At 60.7% G+C, this 19,684-nt stretch overlaps 2 protein-coding genes across 2 annotated transcripts in view; one reads left to right on the top strand and one right to left on the bottom strand.

The window, feature by feature from the left end:
• LOC135964637 (SH3 domain and tetratricopeptide repeat-containing protein 1-like) overlaps positions 1-5,184 on the top strand; it is a 53,693-nt gene extending 48,509 nt beyond the window's left edge. Inside the window, exons 6-8 of the mRNA XM_074000127.1 lie at positions 701-857; positions 1,819-2,015; positions 4,796-5,184. Coding sequence (XP_073856228.1) covers positions 701-857; positions 1,819-1,922 — 261 coding nt within the window. The 3' untranslated portion in view covers positions 1,923-2,015; positions 4,796-5,184. The remainder of the gene's footprint in view (positions 1-700; positions 858-1,818; positions 2,016-4,795) is intronic.
• LOC135964491 (SH3 domain and tetratricopeptide repeat-containing protein 1-like) overlaps positions 1-19,684 on the bottom strand; it is a 412,105-nt gene that overhangs the window by 136,519 nt on the left and 255,902 nt on the right. The window lies entirely within an intron of this gene.

Genomic DNA, 19,684 nt, shown 5'->3' with positions numbered 1-19,684 from the left:
GGCCTGTGGGCTGATGTGGGTGGGCCTCAGGGGAGCACCTGGAGGGCTGAGGCACAGGTGTGGCAGGGCAGAGGCCTCCCACCTGGAGGCAGGGCCACCCATGCACCTGCTCAGTTTCCAAGTGGTCTCACCGGGAATGATATTGACCATGCCCCTGCCCGGGACAAACGTTTGGGGCCTGGATGTGACAATGGCTCTACCCTTGTACCTGATGATCTCAAGCAACCATGAGCGGGAAGTCCTGTCCCCATCTTCCAGATGAGGAAACTGAGGCTCAGAGAGGCACAGGGACGTGTCAAAGGACACACAGCATGTCAGTGGGAGGCCCAGGTCTGCTTGCACCCCGAAGTGGGTCAGCTTCTCCCTTCCTCTGAGCTCACGGTGTGGCTCAGCCCTGGGCACAGATAAATGCGGTGTTTTTAGAGCAGAGAGGAGTGCTGGCTCCCCCCAGCCAGACCCCCTGGTGCCCAGGTGGGAAAGGCTGGTCTGAGGCTGCTGGGTGTAGCTGGATGGGCCTCAGGTGACTCTTCAGCCCCCAACTTAGGTGTCTGAACTGTGTGTTATCCCAGAGCACAGAGCTCTGTGGAGGTGCAGGGGTAGCTGGGGTGTGGGAAGCTCCAAGCACATGTTTGAGCTCTGAGGAGGGCGCTGGGCAAGGTGGGTGCTGCGGGAAACCTGACCCCACCTGCCTGTGTGGTAGGACCGGGTCCTGGCCCTGGCAGTGACTACGGGCAACTGCAAGGCGGAGCTGCAGCTACAGCTGTGCAAAAAGCTGGTGGCACTCCTGGCCACACTGGAGAAGCCCCAGGACGGCTTGGAGTTTGCCTACATGGCCCTAGCACTCAGCATCACTCTGGGTAAGTCCCCTGAGCCCCCACCCTGCCAGGACCCACACTTTGCCAGAGCCCAGCCTCCAGGTCTGCAGGGCAGGAGCTGAAACAGCTGCTGGATTTTCCTGGTCTCCTGTCCAGGCAGGCAGATCTGCCCAACTGGCTTCCCTGTCTGGCTGTGGGGCACGGCCCGAGGTCTCTCAGGCAGTGTAGAGCTCCCTGCCTGACTGAGCTCTGCTTCCTCTGCCTGTTCCCGCTGCTGACCACAAGGGCCGCCCAGTGTGCCCTCTGCCTTCCAGACATGCCAGGCATCTCGTTGGTCCCTGTATGTGCCAGGCTGAGTGACACATTCCCTTTATCTTGTGCCCTTCCCAACCTCATCAACCACATGGCTCTCTGGCTGATAAAATCCCAGTTCCCCTTCCAGCAGTCTGCCCCTTAAGGCCGGGCATCCCCTGGTGCTGTGCCAGGGTCATCTGTCCCCCTCCAGAGACAGGGAACCCTAGGCAGGCCGCATGCCCCAGCACCTTGTGCCCCGTGGCCCAGTACACAGTAGGTGTGCAGCTGACTCCCCAAAGTAGGGGGCTCTGATTGTGACACACGCAGGAGGAGTCGGATGTCACGTCTGTGGGTTGCCTGGAGCCGGGGTGCCCGGGAGCACCTGGACTGCATGGCTTTTGGGCTCCCCTGGTTAAAACCAGTGAGCAAAGGCAGGTGGCTATGTGTAGGCACAGAGCTGGGCCATCCAAGTCCGACTTTGCCAAAGCCTCACAGTAGACAGGGGCAGGCCTTATTAGTTCTGCTTTGCAGATGGGAAAGTGAGTCTGGGAACCTGGAAGGGACTGGCCAGAGCTGCCCAGGCGACCGCAGGTGCCTGCAGGCAAGCCAGGTGCTGCCCGGGGTCTTCATACCTGTTGCTGAGGGGCCTGTGCCCTCCCTGCCCCAGGGAGCCGCGTCCTTACACCTGCCCCTTTGGCCTGCACCCCAGGAGACCGTCTGAACGAGCACGTGGCCTACCACTGGCTGGCCGCCCTGCACCATCAGCTGGGCCAGGGCAAGCTGGCGGAGCACTTCTACCTCAAGGCCCTGTAGCTCTGCAACTCGCCACTGGAGTTCGACGAGGAGACCCTCTACTACGTGAAGGTGTACCTGGTGCTCGGTGACATCATCTTCTACGACCTGAAGGTGGGTGGGGAGGGGCAGGGCTCGGGGTGTTCCCGGCCCCCTTGGAGTGGGATCTCTACCCAGACCCAGAGGCCTGGGTTCCAGCCTTCCTTAGGAATGGCCCAGTGGCCTCCCTGGAGCTCTGCACGTGGCTGGAGGAACCGGCAATGTTGGCAGATACAACCCAGCTCCCAAGCTGGCCAGGCCCCACCCTCAAGAACTCAGTCTCAGCCAGGGAGGCTGACACATGAGTGGGCAATGGTGGCCTCTGGGTAAAGAAGGGGGATTGTAGTCAGGGGGACCCTCCTGGAGGAAGTGACACCAAAACTGAGTCTTGACAGTCAAGTGTCAAGTTGCATTTAACAAAGAAAACAGGGTCGGGAGAAGGACATTTCGGAAGATGGCATCATCCTCACATTGAATCCACGTTGCAAGATCCAACCCAAATCGTGGCGCCTCCTCTAGGAAGCCTGCCCAGGGTGCCAGCCTGCACTGAGCAACTCCTTCCTGGAGTCCCGAGATACCTTGAATCTTCACATCACCCAGGAAGGGTGGGGTGGGACCAGTGTCTAACCATCGGGTTCACAGACAGGGAAACCCTAGCTCAGGGCAGGTACAGTGGGGCAGGGCCTCAACCAGCCAGGCTGAGGCCTTGCTGGGTCGAGTCTGTCTGGAGCGGAGGTGCTGTGCTCCCTCTGCCCCCAGCCCTGCCCGGGTGGAGAGCTGGGAGTGTCAGACTCAGACCTGGGGTGTCTCCACCCCTCTGCCCAGCAGGCACCGCCCCTCCTCAGCATCACACCGGCACCGCATCAGTGCTCCTTATGGGCTGAGGGGCCAGGGCACTCCAGTCCAGGGGCCGAGATCTTGGGGTCCTTAGAACAACATGAGGAGCTGGGGCAGCCCTACGACCTCGCCCCGTATCGTATCCCCCACCGCAGGCCTGGGGCTGCCCGGGAGGCCCCCGCCCAGTGCTGGCGACACCTGGTGGTCAGAAGTGGTCCCTGTGGCCTCCCAAGTCCCAGCCAGACAGGGAGGTGCCAAGTGTCAGACTCAGGGACGCTGCTCACCACTCAGGGGCTCGCCTGGGACCCAGGGGGCGGGCCTCCCAGAAGAGGCCTTTATCTCTCTTGGTCAAGCCTGCCGCCCACTCCGCCTGCCCAGGAGGAAGGAAAGGGCCAAGTAGTACCTGAGAGGCCAAAGTCCACAGTTGGGGTTGAGGGGCAGAGGCCTCCTTCACCTCCTTCCCATGCACAGCCCTCTGGGCGTCATCGTGACTATGCTGTCAGCGCAGGCCAGCTTCCCACAGGGAGGCCCCTTGGAATTCCCCAAGGGCGGCTGTCTTTCCAAGGCTACACCCTCCTCCTTGTAGAGGAGGCTCTGGACCCAGGGCCCAGAGGAGTAGGAGAAAACGCCGGGCTGCATGGGGCCTGGAAGGCTGGCAGAGAGGCAGGGGTAAATGGGCATCTTTGCCGATTGCCTCTAAAATGGGGTCCCCTTTAGTGTACACGTGAGAGGGAGCCCTGGAATAGGGAGGATTAGGTGTGTCCTGGCTCAGCCTGCCACTCACTAGCTGTTGCACTCACTACAGGCACATGGAAATGCACACGGGCACAGGCACATGCACACACAGCACGCGCACACACAGGTGCACACACGCACACACAGACATGCACACAGGCACACACAGGGACACGCACACACAGGCACACAAACACGCACAGGCACACGCACAGGCACACGCAGAGACATATGCATTGGCTGGCTCCTTCCTGTTTAGTTGGGATGCCCCCACCCCTTCAGGAAACCTTTGCCTTCCACCCCCGGCTGAGTCTGGGGCCTCCTGGGCCCCCCACAGGCTCCTGGGCTTCCCTCTGCCATAGCCTGGGCCACCCTGTGTGGTCAGTGTTTACTCCCAGGTCTCTCAGACTGGGAGCAAGTTCGTTAGGCTCAGCCACTCACCCAGCACAGAGTCCAGTGTTCGGCTGGGCCGGGGGCATTGGATGAGCAGTGGCGGTGACTCGGGGCCTTCTCACGCCCCTGCTCCATGTGTGGGGCGGGGCAGTGAGGGAATGGACTGCTGCATCTTGGACTTTGTCCTTGACCCTGGGAGCCATCTTGAGATGGTAAAGAGGGACAGGCCAGGCATGGGTCTTAGAGAGGTTCCTTGGGTGGCCCCATGTGGAGGAGGCGCCTGGGGAGAAGCCGGGTGGAGGGTGGGAGGGTGAAGGAGGAGGTCTGGGAGGCGGCATCCCAACCCAGGGATGGTGAGTTTGGGCCAAAGATGCATTGAAAATGGGACTGGATGTCTGGGGAGTCACACTCCGTCAATATTTCAGGGAACATTGCCAGAGAGGACACCTGTGAGATGGTTTTGTACCTGGCCTGTCCCGTGGAGGGCCTGGAAATGGTCAGCATGGACAGGGGCCAGAGGGGAGCCTGGGTCACTCAACGCTGTGCCCCTGCTGTGGCTCGGAGCCACGGGTCCTGCATGGAACTCTCAGAGCAGGCAGGATCTGCCCTGACCTCAGCCCATGGGGAAAGCAGCCACTGCCTGCGGAGAGGGTGGCACTGGGGCAGGAGGCTTGGGGTGAGTGGGGCGTAGGGGCAGTCAGGAAGGCTTCCAGGGGTGTAAGGGTCGTCCCCACTTCCTGCAGCTGAGACCACAGCAGTGTAACAGGTTTCGGGGCTCATGGGGTGAGCCAGCATTGGCTGGACACGTGGAATGACCTGGAGACAGGAACGGCCTCTGGGAAGACGGGCTCCGAGTCCCCCTTTTGCTGAGCATGACCTGTCCCCTTCAGGACCCGTTTGAGTACTACCAGCTGGCACTGGCAGCCGCCGTGGACCTGGGCAACAAGAAGGCACAGCTGAAGATCTACACGCGGCCCGCCACCATCTCCCAGAACTTCCTCCTGGACCGTGAGAAGTCGCTCCTCTTCTACCAGAAGGCCAGGACCTTCGCCACAGAGCTCAACGTCCGGAGGGTCAACCTGCCTCCTCTGCCACTCTGCGGGTGGGCCCCCTGGTTGGCCCCCAGCCACTCTGGCTGAGGACAGCATCCAAGGGAGTGGGTTTTGTGCAAGAAGGACGGTCTCCTCCCTCTCCTGGTGTCTCCCGTGGCTCATTTTCTGGGAAATGGGGCATGAAAGGAGGGTTCAAATAGCAATAAATTTTTCTTTGCAATAACCTACCGAAGTCCCCAGGGCATCCTTCCCTGTGTGCTTCCTGGGCTGTGTCTAGGGGCCAGCCCCTTCCCTGGTGGCAGCCCTCTGATCTTGGGGAAGAGAAGGACCGTGAGTTCAACAGACCTGGGCCAGGTCACCATGAGCCTCGGTTTCCTCGGTGGCCAGAGGGGAGATGGTGGTGGAACTCTCTGGGCAGCTCCCTGCTTTCCCTGCTCAGAGCTTTTGCCGTAGGTCTCGTGTCGCCCTTGACTTTAACCTTCAGGCCACTGTGCCCGGATGTGGGGTCTGCTAGTGTCCCTGTTCGCCATTGAAGAAATAGAGGCACAGAGAGGTTAGGTGTCTGGCCCACCGTCACACAGCAGCAGGTAGGGGCGGAGACGCAGAGCCCAGTACACTGACCACCACACCACCCTGCCAGCCTGCAGCCAGGAAGGTGTCCCCCATTAGGACCCAAGGTCAGCTCCTGGACCTCTCTTGTGGTGTCGGGAGAGCCACAAGCCAGTGACGGTGGCCCCGGGGATCCCTCACTCAGTGTCCTCTGCTCCCAGACTTGGTTGGGCTGAGCCTGGCCAGTCCCACCTCTGGCCACTGGTCAGCCCTGTGGGAAGTGAGATGCAGGGATCTCTGCCTGTGTAGATGCTGCTGCCCAGTATTGAAAGCCTTATCTGGGCTGCCCCCAAGCCATCCCCACATACCCCTCCCCTTCCGGTCCCCGGCCCTCATCTCAGTCCCTGGAATCCCAGGTTTTCCTTGTTGGAATCTCTTGGCCTTAGGGAACACAGCTCACACGGTCTCTTTGCCAGTTTACAGCAAGAAAACCGAGGTTCAGAGACTGTGGGTGTCGCACGTGATTCTCACATACACTGCACTCTCCCAGGCCCCTCTCTTAAACACTTTAAATGAGGTGACATTCACATCGCATGCAATGAACTATTTCAACGTGAATAATGTGGTGGCATTTGTGCATTCACAGTCCTGTGCAACCACTCACGCCATCTACTTTCAAAATGTTTTCATCTCCCCAGAAGAAACCTGCCATCCTCACTAAGCTGTTACCCCTCCTTGGTATCCCCCAAGCCCCTCGTTTAATGGAAGGGGAAACTGAGGCCCGGAGAGAGACTTGCCAGTGGGCGGAGCTCTGATCATAAGGAATCAGGCAGCCATCTGCTGCTTCAGTCCTGGGTTGGTTTGCCACCCAGCAGAGGTGACAGAGCCAGGAGGTTCTGGGACCCCATGCTTGCAGCCAGAGCCCTGCCCCGAGCCTCCCCACCAGGGGGAAGCAGAGAGCTTTCCAGAACCGGCCGCGGGACTGGCGGGAAGCAGCGGGTCAGAGCTGCTGACAAACCTCACGTGGACCCCAGATCGCTGTCTCTGTGGGTCGGGCTTGGGAATTGGAGAGGAGGCCGCATGATTGGAAACGTGAAGACGGCATGGCCTGGCTGGAGGAGTGGGAAGCGCCGTCACGTTGACTGGGGACACAGACCTCCTGCCCGCTGGGCCGGGCCTGCAGCCATTCTTCTCGGGGTAGGGTCCGCAGGTCCGGCTTGCTCTCGGCCCCCGACCTTCCTCAGAGTCCGGGGGGCTTTGGAACTGTGCCTTCCCATCTCCACCCACCCTGGCTGGTGCCATGAGGGGCCTGGATCCTGGGATCCTGTTCCTCTTGGGCAGCAGAGACTGGGGGACCAGAGGAGATGATGGGTCTTCAAGCCCCACATTCCAACCCCAGCCCACCACTGACAGTCTGGGGGTTTGAGATGAGGGAGTTGATGTCTCTGAGCCCCAGTTTTGTCACCACTAAAATGAGGCCGACATACTGGGGCAGAGTGCCAGCCCCAGGGCTAACAGGCCTGTTTCCTACTATTCCCTCTTACTCCTAGGAATAGCTCCAACAACCGCACACTAGGGAACGCTCAACCCAGGCCAACTTGTCAGAGGCACGTGAACCAGAGCGACTCCATCTTGAATGGGGGCTGGTTAAAGGGAGGCTGAGACCTGCTGGGCCACATTCCCAGGAGGCTAGGCATTCTTCGTCACAGGATGAGATAGGAGGTCCCCACAAGATACAGGTCATAAAGACCTTGCTGATAAAGCAGGTTGCAGTAAAGAAGTTGGCCAAAGCCGCAAACCCAAGATGGCCACGAGAGTGACCTCTGATTGCCCTCACAGCTCATCATGTGCTAATTATAATGCGTTAACTGCTACAAGGCACTCCCACCAGCGCCACGACAGTTTACAGATGCCATGGCAACATCTGGAGGTTACCCTACATGGTCTCGGAAGGGAGGGCAGAAACTCTCAGTTCTGGGAATTGCCCACCCCTTTCCTGGAACACTCATGAATAGTCCAACCCTTGTTTAGCGTATGATCAAGAAATAACCATGAAAATGGGCAACCAGCAGCCTTTGGGGCCACTCTGCCTATGGAGCAGCCATTCTTTTTTTTCCTTTTTTTTTTTTTTGAGATGGAGTCTTGCTCTGTTGGCCAAACTAGAATGCAGTGGCATGATCTTGGCTCACTACAACCTCCACCTCGTGGGTTCAAGCGATTCTTCTGCCTCAGCCTTCCTAGTAGCTGGGATTACAGGCACCTGCCACCACACCGTTAATGTTTTGTATTTTAGTGGAGACAGGGTTTTGCCATGTTGGACCAGGCTGGTCTCGAACTTCTCACCTCAGGTGATCCACCTGCCTCGGCATGCCAAAGTTCTAGGATTACAGGAGTGAGCCGCTGCGCCCGGCCAGAGTAGCCATTCTTTTATTCGTTTTCTTTCCTAATAAAGTTGCTTTCACTTTAAGGACTCACCCCGAATTCTTTCTTCCGTGAGATCCAAGAAACCTCTCTTGCGGTCTGGATTGGGACCCCTTTCCAGTAACAAACTTTCTTAACCTCTCAGACCCGTTGTCTCTTCATCTGTAACCAAAGACAAAGCCTCCCCCAAGGTTCCAACAGTGAGGAGAGAACACATGGGAAACGAGGGGCACAGAGTTGGTGTGCAGAACCAATATCACAGACTGGGTGTCAAGCCACTGTCATATTGGAAGTAATATCATGCTCTCCCCTACAAGTTATGAGGAACAATATCACAGGGGGGTATGTACCTTCTCCGGTAGTGGGAGTAGTATTATCATGTCTTCCTTTAGATGACAGGAACAATATCACAGGGTGGGTGTACACCCGTGTGTTTTTGGAAGCAATATCATTCTCCTAGGTTTTATGATTCATGTCACAGGTGGGGTGTACACATCATCCACTCACCCCCTGGATATCAGCAATCATATCACAGAAGAGGTGTCCACCCCCTTCGATACTGTCAGCCATATCATCTTCCTCCCGCCTGGATATTAGGAACAATACCCCGGGGTTGGGGGCGGTGTACACCCACTGTGATATCGAAAGTAAACTCAGCCTCTTTCCCGCTGGATATTAGGAACTATATCACAGGTGTGTGTGCACCTTCTGGGATATTGGGAGTACTGTCAGCCGCCAACCCACTGAATATTAGGGATAATATACAGGGGACAGGGTGGTTACATCCCCTGCGATATTGAGAGCAATATTCTTCTCTTTCTCCTGTACATTAGGAACCACATCACAGGGGTATGTACACCTTCTTCGATATTGGGATTAATGTTATTGTCTCCCCCAACTGAACGTCAAAAACGATATCACAGAAGGGTGTACATCCCCTGCGATATGGCCAGTAATATCATCGTCTCTACCTTTGGATACTAGGAACAACATCACAGAGGGTGTGTATACTCCTCAGCAATATTGGGCATAATGTTATCCTCTCTTCCCCTGGATATTAGGAACGATATCCCTGGTGGTGGGAGGTGGAGTACATTCAGAACAACATCACTGAGTGGGTGTCCACCCCCTGCGGTATTGGGTGTAATATCATCCTCTCTTCCCCAGGATATAAAGAACAATATCACAGGAGGAGTGTACAGCCACAGCCCCTGCGTTATTGGGAGTAATAGCTTCTTTTCCCACTCTCGATATAAGGAACAATATGCTAGGGTGGGTGTAGATCCCCTGTGATATTGGACGTATTGTCATCGTCTCCCAACGTGAATATTGGGCGTAGTGTCCCAGGGGGGTGTACGCCTTCTTCCATATTGGGAGTAATATCATCCTCTCCCCTCAGGATTGTAGGCAAAATATCGAAGGGGTTTTACACTTTGTACGATATGGGCAGTAACATCATCCTCTCCCTACCTGGATGTAAGGAACTATATCACAGCCGGCTGTACACTTCTTGCCATATTGGGAGTCTTATCATTCTCTCCCATCATGGATATTAAGAAAAATATTACAAAGGGGGTGTACACCCCCTGAGATATTGAGAGTAATATTATGCTCTCCCCTTCGGGATATTAAAAACAATATCGCAGGAGGTGTGTACAACCCTTGCGATATTGGGAGTCATATCATCCTCTCCCCCTGAATATAAGAAACAATATCACAGGAGGATGTACCCCCCCCCGTGATATGGGAGTCATATCGTGTTAGTCGGAACAATAGCACAGTGGGTGTGTACATCCCCTGCGATATTGCCACTAGTAACATCGCCTCCCTCCCAGGATATAAGGATGAATATCCCAAGGGGGTGTACACCCCTGCGGCGATATTGGCGGTAATATCTTCCTCCCCCCGGCTGGCTATTAGGAACAATGTCACAGAAGGGGTGTACACCCCCTGCTTTATTGGGAGTGATATCATCCTCTCCATCCCTGGATATTAGAAACAATACCACCAGGGAGTGTACACCTCCTGCAATATTCAGACTGATGTCATCCTCTCGCCATCTGGATATTAGGAAACATAGAACAGGGGTGGTGTACAACCCCTGCGAAATCGGAAGAAATATCACCCTCTCTACCTTTGGATGTTAGGGAAAATATCACGGTGGAGGTCCACGCCCACTGTGATATTGGGAGTCATATCATCCTCTCCCACCTTGGAAAGAAGGAACAAGATGTCCGACGGGATATACCCACACTACGGTAGTTTTAATACTATCCTCTACCCCCTGGCTACTAGGAATAACATCATAGAGCAGCGTACACTTTCTGTGACAAGAGGAGTAATATCATCCTATCCTGGCCGGATATCAGAAAAAAGGCTATTAATTACTAATATTAATAAATATAAATGATAAATATTAATTATAGATATTAAAATCACAATTAAGATACTAAAATTAACACTGCTTTAAAAAGTTAATCATGAGTATTAATAATTAATATTTAATAATAATAAGACAATTAATAATAAAATATCAACAATTAACGTTACTTAAATCAATACTAAGTGATATTGGCTATAAAATAATAATAATTATTAAGAAATATTATTATTGATAAATGACATTGATATTAAAAATTAATCCTTGGAGTAGATCATAACCTATTCAAACAATTATAATAATTACCGGCTGGCTATTAGGAACAATGTCACAGAAGGGGTGTACATCCCCTGCTTTATTGGGAGTGATATCATCCTGTCCGTCCCTGGATATTAGGAAAAACATCCCCAGGGAGTGTACGCCTCCTACAATACTGGGACTGATATCATCCTCTCGCCATCTGGATATTAGGAAACATATCACAGGGGTGGTGTACAACCCCTGCGAAATCGGAAGAAAGGTCACCCTCTCCGCCTTTGGATGTTAGGGAAAATACCACGGTGGAGGTCCACGCCCACGGTGATATTGGGAGTCATATCATCCTTTCCCACCCTAGATAGAAGGAAGAAGATGACCGACGGCATGTACACACACTGCGCTACTTTCTTTTTTTTTTTTTTTTTTTTTTTTGAGACGGAGTCTCGCTCTGTCACCCAGGCTGGAGTGCGGTGGCCGGATCTCAGCTCACTGCAAGCTCCGCCTCCCAGGTTCACGCCATTCTCCTGCCTCAGCCTCCCGAGCAGCTGGGACTATAGGCGCCCGCCACCTCGCCCGGCTAGTTTTTTGTATTTCTTAGTAGAGACGGGGTTTCACCGTGTTAGCCAGGATGGTCTCGATCTCCTGACCTCGTGATCCGCCCGTCTCGGCCTCCCAAAGTGCTGGGATTACAGGCGTGAGCCACCGCGCCCGGCCACTGCGCTACTTTCAATGTCATCCTCTACCCCCTGGCTACTAGAATTAAGACTGTACACTTTCTTCGAAACTGGGAGTAATATCATACTCTTCCGGCCAGATATCAGGAACAAGATTATTAATTATTAATATTAATAAACATAAAAATATATATTAATCATAGACATTAAAAATCACAATTAAGATACTAAAATTAATACTGGTTAAAAAAGTTAATGATGAGTATTAGTAATTAATAATTAATAATCTGAACACAATTAATAATAAAATAATATCATCAATTAACGTTACTTAAATCAATACTAAGTGATATTGGCTATAACATAATAATTATTAAGAAATATTAATATTGATAAATGACATTGATATTAAAAATTAATCCTTGGAGTAGATCACAACCTATTCAAAAAATTATTAATAATTAATGGTTAACTATTAATTGAGAGTATTATTGATAATTATTAAAATGATGTTTAATAATTAATTATATGATTGTCCGCAGAGCAATACACTGAGGGTGTACAACCGTCTATGAAACAGTTCATTATTTCAAGAGAGGGAAACGATACTACTCACAATATGGTCAACAGGCTGAGAGTCCAACATGCCTCCCAATAGCCAAGGGGGGGAGAGGGGGTGGCTATTGGTCCCCACCTCGCGGGGGGTGGCTCACCCCCCCTGCGAGGTGGCTCCCAATAGCCAAGGGGGGGAGAGGGGGTGGCTATTGGTCCCCACCTCGCGGGGGGTGGCTCACCCCCCCTGCGAGGTGGCTCCCAATAGCCAAGGGGGGGAGAGGGGGTGGCTATTGGTCCCCACCTCGCGGGGGGTGGCTCACCCCCCCTGCGAGGTGGCTCCCAATAGCCAAGGGGGGGAGAGGGGGTGGCTATTGGTCCCCACCTCGCGGGGGGTGGCTCACCCCCCTGCGAGGTGGCTCCCAATAGCCAAGGGGGGGAGAGGGGGTGGCTATTGGTCCCCACCTCGCGGGGGGTGGCTCACCCCCCTGCGAGGTGGCTCCCAATAGCCAAGGGGGGGAGAGGGGGTGGCTATTGGTCCCCACCTCGCGGGGGGTGGCTCACCCCCCTGCGAGGTGGCTCCCAATAGCCAAGGGGGGGAGAGGGGGTGGCTATTGGTCCCCACCTCGCGGGGGGTGGCTCACCCCCCTGCGAGGTGGCTCCCAATAGCCAAGGGGGGGAGAGGGGGTGGCTATTGGTCCCCACCTCGCGGGGGGTGGCTCACCCCCCTGCGAGGTGGCTCCCAATAGCCAAGGGGGGGAGAGGGGGTGGCTATTGGTCCCCACCTCGCGGGGGGTGGCTCACCCCCCTGCGAGGTGGCTCCCAATAGCCAAGGGGGGGAGAGGGGGTGGCTATTGGTCCCCACCTCGCGGGGGGTGGCTCACCCCCCTGCGAGGTGGCTCCCAATAGCCAAGGGGGGGAGAGGGGGTGGCTATTGGTCCCCACCTCGCGGGGGGTGGCTCACCCCCCTGCGAGGTGGCTCCCAATAGCCAAGGGGGGGAGAGGGGGTGGCTATTGGTCCCCACCTCGCGGGGGGTGGCTCACCCCCCTGCGAGGTGGCTCCCAATAGCCAAGGGGGGGAGAGGGGGTGGCTATTGGTCCCCACCTCGCGGGGGGTGGCTCACCCCCCTGCGAGGTGGCTCCCAATAGCCAAGGGGGGGAGAGGGGGTGGCTATTGGTCCCCACCTCGCGGGGGGTGGCTCACCCCCCTGCGAGGTGGCTCCCAATAGCCAAGGGGGGGAGAGGGGGTGGCTATTGGTCCCCACCTCGCGGGGGGTGGCTCACCCCCCTGCGAGGTGGCTCCCAATAGCCAAGAGAGGGGGTGGCTATTGGTCCCCACCTCGCGGGGGGTGGCTCACCCCCCCTGCGAGGTGGCTCCCAATAGCCAAGGGGGGGAGAGGGGGTGGCTATTGGTCCCCACCTCGCGGGGGGTGGCTCACCCCCCCTGCGAGGTGGCTCCCAATAGCCAAGGGGGGGAGAGGGGGTGGCTATTGGTCCCCACCTCGCGGGGGGTGGCTCACCCCCCCTGCGAGGTGGCTCCAATAGCCAAGGGGGGGAGAGGGGGTGGCTATTGGTCCCCCACCTCGCGGGGGGGTGGCTCACCCCCCCTGCGAGGTGGCTCCCAATAGCCAAGGGGGGGAGAGGGGGTGGCTATTGGTCCCCACCTCGCGGGGGTGGCTCACCCCCCCTGCGAGGTGGCTCCCAATAGCCAAGGGGGGGGAGAGGGGGTGGCTATTGGTCCCCACCTCGCGGGGGGTGGCTCACCCCCCCTGCGAGGTGGCTCCCAATAGCCAAGGGGGGGAGAGGGGGTGGCTATTGGTCCCCACCTCGCGGGGGGTGGCTCACCCCCCCTGCGAGGTGGCTCCCAATAGCCAAGGGGGGAGAGGGGGTGGCTATTGGTCCCCACCTCGCGGGGGGTGGCTCACCCCCCCTGCGAGGTGGCTCCCAATAGCCAAGGGGGGGAGAGGGGGTGGCTATTGGTCCCCACCTCGCGGGGGGTGGCTCACCCCCCCTGCGAGGTGGCTCCCAATAGCCAAGGGGGGGAGAGGGGGGGTGGCTATTGGTCCCCACCTCGCGGGGGGTGGCTCACCCCCCCTGCGAGGTGGCTCCCAATAGCCAAGGGGGGGGAGAGGGGGTGGCTATTGGTCCCCACCTCGCGGGGGTGTGGCTCACCCCCCCTGCGAGGTGGCTCCCAATAGCCAAGGGGGGGAGAGGGGTGGCTATTGGTCCCCACCTCGCGGGGGGTGGCTCACCCCCCTGCGAGGTGGCTCCCAATAGCCAAGGGGGGGAGAGGGGGTGGCTATTGGTCCCCACCTCGCGGGGGTGGCTCACCCCCCCTGCGAGGTGGCTCCCAATAGCCAAGGGGGGGAGAGGGGGTGGCTATTGGTCCCCACCTCGCGGGGGGTGGCTCACCCCCCCTGCGAGGTGGCTCCCAATAGCCAAGGGGGGGAGAGGGGGTGGCTATTGGTCCCCACCTCGCGGGGGGGTGGCTCACCCCCCCTGCGAGGTGGCTCCCAATAGCCAAGGGGGGGAGAGGGGGTGGCTATTGGTCCCCACCTCGCGGGGGGTGGCTCACCCCCCCTGCGAGGTGGCTCCCAATAGCCAAGGGGGGGAGAGGGGGGTGGCTATTGGTCCCCACCTCGCGGGGGGTGGCTCACCCCCCCTGCGAGGTGGCTCCCAATAGCCAAGGGGGGGAGAGGGGGTGGCTATTGGTCCCCACCTCGCGGGGGGTGGCTCACCCCCCCTGCGAGGTGGCTCCCAATAGCCAAGGGGGGGAGAGGGGGTGGCTATTGGTCCCCACCTCGCGGGGGGTGGCTCACCCCCCCTGCGAGGTGGCTCCCAATAGCCAAGGGGGGGAGAGGGGGTGGCTATTGGTCCCCACCTCGCGGGGGGTGGCTCACCCCCCCTGCGAGGTGGCTCCCAATAGCCAAGGGGGGGAGAGGGGGTGGCTATTGGTCCCCACCTCGCGGGGGGTGGCTCACCCCCCCTGCGAGGTGGCTCCCAATAGCCAAGGGGGGGAGAGGGGGTGGCTATTGGTCCCCACCTCGCGGGGGGTGGCTCACCCCCCCTGCGAGGTGGCTCCCAATAGCCAAGGGGGGGAGAGGGGGTGGCTATTGGTCCCCACCTCGCGGGGGGTGGCTCACCCCCCCTGCGAGGTGGCTCCCAATAGCCAAGGGGGGGAGAGGGGGTGGCTATTGGTCCCCACCTCGCGGGGGGTGGCTCACCCCCCCTGCGAGGTGGCTCCCAATAGCCAAGGGGGGGAGAGGGGGTGGCTATTGGTCCCCACCTCGCGGGGGGTGGCTCACCCCCCCTGCGAGGTGGCTCCCAATAGCCAAGGGGGGAGAGGGGGTGGCTATTGGTCCCCACCTCGCGGGGGGTGGCTCACCCCCCCTGCGAGGTGGCTCCCAATAGCCAAGGGGGGGGAGAGGGGGTGGCTATTGGTCCCCACCTCGCGGGGGGTGGCTCACCCCCCCTGCGAGGTGGCTCCCAATAGCCAAGGGGGGGAGAGGGGGTGGCTATTGGTCCCCACCTCGCGGGGGGTGGCTCACCCCCCCTGCGAGGTGGCTCCCAATAGCCAAGGGGGGGAGAGGGGGTGGCTATTGGTCCCCACCTCGCGGGGGGTGGCTCACCCCCCCTGCGAGGTGGCTCCCAATAGCCAAGGGGGGGAGAGGGGGTGGCTATTGGTCCCCACCTCGCGGGGGGTGGCTCACCCCCCTGCGAGGTGGCTCCCAATAGCCAAGGGGGGGAGAGGGGGTGGCTATTGGTCCCCACCTCGCGGGGGGTGGCTCACCCCCCCTGCGAGGTGGCTCCCAATAGCCAAGGGGGGGAGAGGGGGTGGCTATTGGTCCCCACCTCGCGGGGGGTGGCTCACCCCCCCTGCGAGGTGGCTCCCAATAGCCAAGGGGGGGAGAGGGGGTGGCTATTGGTCCCCACCTCGCGGGGGGTGGCTCACCCCCCCTGCGAGGTGGCTCCCAATAGCCAAGGGGGGGAGAGGGGGTGGCTATTGGTCCCCACCTCGCGGGGGGTGGCTCACCCCCCCTGCGAGGTGGCTCCCAATAGCCAAGGGGGGGAGAGGGGGTGGCTATTGGTCCCCACCTCGCGGGGGGTGGCTCACCCCCCCTGCGAGGTGGCTCCCAATAGCCAAGGGGGGGAGAGGGGGTGGCTATTGGTCCCCACCTCGCGGGGGGTGGCTCACCCCCCCTGCGAGGTGGCTCCCAATAGCCAAGGGGGGAGAGGGGGTGGCTATTGGTCCCCACCTCGCGGGGGGTGGCTCACCCCCCCTGCGAGGTGGCTCCCAATAGCCAAGGGGGGGAGAGGGGGTGGCTATTGGTCCCCACCTCGCGGGGGGTGGCTCACCCCCCCTGCGAGGTGGCTCCCAATAGCCAAGGGGGGGAGAGGGGGTGGCTATTGGTCCCCACCTCGCGGGGGGTGGCTCACCCCCCTGCGAGGTGGCTCCCAATAGCCAAGGGGGGGGAGAGGGGGTGGCTATTGGTCCCCACCTCGCGGGGGGTGGCTCACCCCCCCTGCGAGGTGGCTCCCAATAGCCAAGGGGGGGAGAGGGGGTGGCTATTGGTCCCCACCTCGCGGGGGGTGGCTCACCCCCCCTGCGAGGTGGCTCCCAATAGCCAAGGGGGGGAGAGGGGGTGGCTATTGGTCCCCACCTCGCGGGGGGTGGCTCACCCCCCCTGCGAGGTGGCTCCCATAGCCAAGGGGGGGAGAGGGGGGTGGCTATTGGTCCCCACCTCGCGGGGGGTGGCTCACCCCCCCTGCGAGGTGGCTCCCAATAGCCAAGGGGGGGAGAGGGGGTGGCTATTGGTCCCCACCTCGCGGGGGGTGGCTCACCCCCCCTGCGAGGTGGCTCCCAATAGCCAAGGGGGGGAGAGGGGGTGGCTATTGGTCCCCACCTCGCGGGGGGTGGCTCACCCCCCCTGCGAGGTGGCTCCCAATAGCCAAGGGGGGGAGAGGGGGTGGCTATTGGTCCCCACCTCGCGGGGGGTGGCTCACCCCCCCTGCGAGGTGGCTCCCAATAGCCAAGGGGGGGAGAGGGGGTGGCTATTGGTCCCCACCTCGCGGGGGGTGGCTCACCCCCCCTGCGAGGTGGCTCCCAATAGCCAAGGGGGGGAGAGGGGGTGGCTATTGGTCCCCACCTCGCGGGGGGTGGCTCACCCCCCCTGCGAGGTGGCTCCCAATAGCCAAGGGGGGGAGAGGGGGTGGCTATTGGTCCCCCACCTCGCGGGGGGTGGCTCACCCCCCCTGCGAGGTGGCTCCCAATAGCCAAGGGGGGGAGAGGGGGTGGCTATTGGTCCCCACCTCGCGGGGGGTGGCTCACCCCCCCTGCGAGGTGGCTCCCAATAGCCAAGGGGGGGAGAGGGGGTGGCTATTGGTCCCCACCTCGCGGGGGGTGGCTCACCCCCCCTGCGAGGTGGCTCCCAATAGCCAAGGGGGGGAGAGGGGGTGGCTATTGGTCCCCACCTCGCGGGGGGTGGCTCACCCCCCCTGCGAGGTGGCTCCCAATAGCCAAGGGGGGGAGAGGGGGTGGCTATTGGTCCCCACCTCGCGGGGGGTGGCTCACCCCCCCTGCGAGGTGGCTCCCAATAGCCAAGGGGGGGAGAGGGGGTGGCTATTGGTCCCCACCTCGCGGGGGGTGGCTCACCCCCCCTGCGAGGTGGCTCCCAATAGCCAAGGGGGGGAGAGGGGGTGGCTATTGGTCCCCACCTCGCGGGGGGTGGCTCACCCCCCTGCGAGGTGGCTCCCAATAGCCAAGGGGGGGAGAGGGGGTGGCTATTGGTCCCCACCTCGCGGGGGGTGGCTCACCCCCCCTGCGAGGTGGCTCCCAATAGCCAAGGGGGGGAGAGGGGGTGGCTATTGGTCCCCACCTCGCGGGGGGTGGCTCACCCCCCTGCGAGGTGGCTCCCAATAGCCAAGGGGGGGAGAGGGGGTGGCTATTGGTCCCCACCTCGCGGGGGGTGGCTCACCCCCCCTGCGAGGTGGCTCCCAATAGCCAAGGGGGGGAGAGGGGGTGGCTATTGGTCCCCACCTCGCGGGGGGTGGCTCACCCCCCCTGCGAGGTGGCTCCCAATAGCCAAGGGGGGGAGAGGGGGTGGCTATTGGTCCCCACCTCGCGGGGGGTGGCTCACCCCCCCTGCGAGGTGGCTCCCAATAGCCAAGGGGGGGAGAGGGGGTGGCTATTGGTCCCCACCTCGCGGGGGGTGGCTCACCCCCCCTGCGAGGTGGCTCCCAATAGCCAAGGGGGGGAGAGGGGGTGGCTATTGGTCCCCACCTCGCGGGGGGTGGCTCACCCCCCCTGCGAGGTGGCTCCCAATAGCCAAGGGGGGGAGAGGGGGTGGCTATTGGTCCCCACCTCGCGGGGGGTGGCTCACCCCCCCTGCGAGGTGGCTCCCAATAGCCAAGGGGGGGAGAGGGGGGTGGCTATTGGTCCCCACCTCGCGGGGGGGTGGCTCACCCCCCCTGCGAGGTGGCTCCCAATAGCCAAGGGGGGGAGAGGGGGTGGCTATTGGTCCCCACCTCGCGGGGGGTGGCTCACCCCCCCTGCGAGGTGGCTCCCAATAGCCAAGGGGGGGAGAGGGGGTGGCTATTGGTCCCCACCTCGCGGGGGTGGCTCACCCCCCCTGCGAGGTGGCTCCCAATAGCCAAGGGGGGGAGAGGGGGTGGCTATTGGTCCCCACCTCGCGGGGGGTGGCTCACCCCCCCTGCGAGGTGGCTCCCAATAGCCAAGGGGGGGAGAGGGGGTGGCTATTGGTCCCCACCTCGCGGGGGGTGGCTCACCCCCCCTGCGAGGTGGCTCCCAATAGCCAAGGGGGGGAGAGGGGGTGGCTATTGGTCCCCACCTCGCGGGGGGTGGCTCACCCCCCCTGCGAGGTGGCTCCCAATAGCCAAGGGGGGGAGAGGGGGTGGCTATTGGTCCCCCACCTCGCGGGGGGTGGCTCACCCCCCCTGCGAGGTGGCTCCCAATAGCCAAGGGGGGGAGAGGGGGTGGCTATTGGTCCCCACCTCGCGGGGGGTGGCTCACCCCCCCTGCGAGGTGGCTCCCAATAGCCAAGGGGGGGAGAGGGGGTGGCTATTGGTCCCCACCTCGCGGGGGGTGGCTCACCCCCCCTGCGAGGTGGCTCCCAATAGCCAAGGGGGGGAGAGGGGGTGGCTATTGGTCCCCACCTCGCGGGGGGTGGCTCACCCCCCCTGCGAGGTGGCTCCCAATAGCCAAGGGGGGGAGAGGGGGTGGCTATTGGTCCCCACCTCGCGGGGGGTGGCTCACCCCCCCTGCGAGGTGGCTCCCAATAGCCAAGGGGGGGAGAGGGGGTGGCTATTGGTCCCCACCTCGCGGGGGGTGGCTCACCCCCCCTGCGAGGTGGCTCCCAATAGCCAAGGGGGGGAGAGGGGGTGGCTATTGGTCCCCACCTCGCGGGGGGTGGCTCACCCCCCCTGCGAGGTGGCTCCCAATAGCCAAGGGGGGGAGAGGGGGTGGCTATTGGTCCCCACCTCGCGGGGGGTGGCTCACCCCCCCTGCGAGGTGGCTCCCAATAGCCAAGGGGGGGAGAGGGGGTGGCTATTGGTCCCCACCTCGCGGGGGGTGGCTCACCCCCCCTGCGAGGTGGCTCCCAATAGCCAAGGGGGGGAGAGGGGGTGGCTATTGGTCCCCACCTCGCGGGGGGTGGCTCACCCCCCCTGCGAGGTGGCTCCCAATAGCCAAGGGGGGGAGAGGGGGTGGCTATTGGTCCCCACCTCGCGGGGGGTGGCTCACCCCCCCTGCGAGGTGGCTCCCAATAGCCAAGGGGGGGAGAGGGGGTGGCTATTGGTCCCCACCTCGCGGGGGGTGGCTCACCCCCCCTGCGAGGTGGCTCCCAATAGCCAAGGGGGGGAGAGGGGGTGGCTATT

The sequence above is a fragment of the Macaca fascicularis genome, chromosome 8 (genome assembly GCF_037993035.2).
Source record: "Macaca fascicularis isolate 582-1 chromosome 8, T2T-MFA8v1.1".
Lineage (NCBI taxonomy): Eukaryota > Metazoa > Chordata > Mammalia > Primates > Cercopithecidae > Macaca > Macaca fascicularis.
The sequence above is the reverse complement of the archived record's forward strand: the minus strand, read 5'-3'. Positions and strand labels throughout refer to the sequence as shown.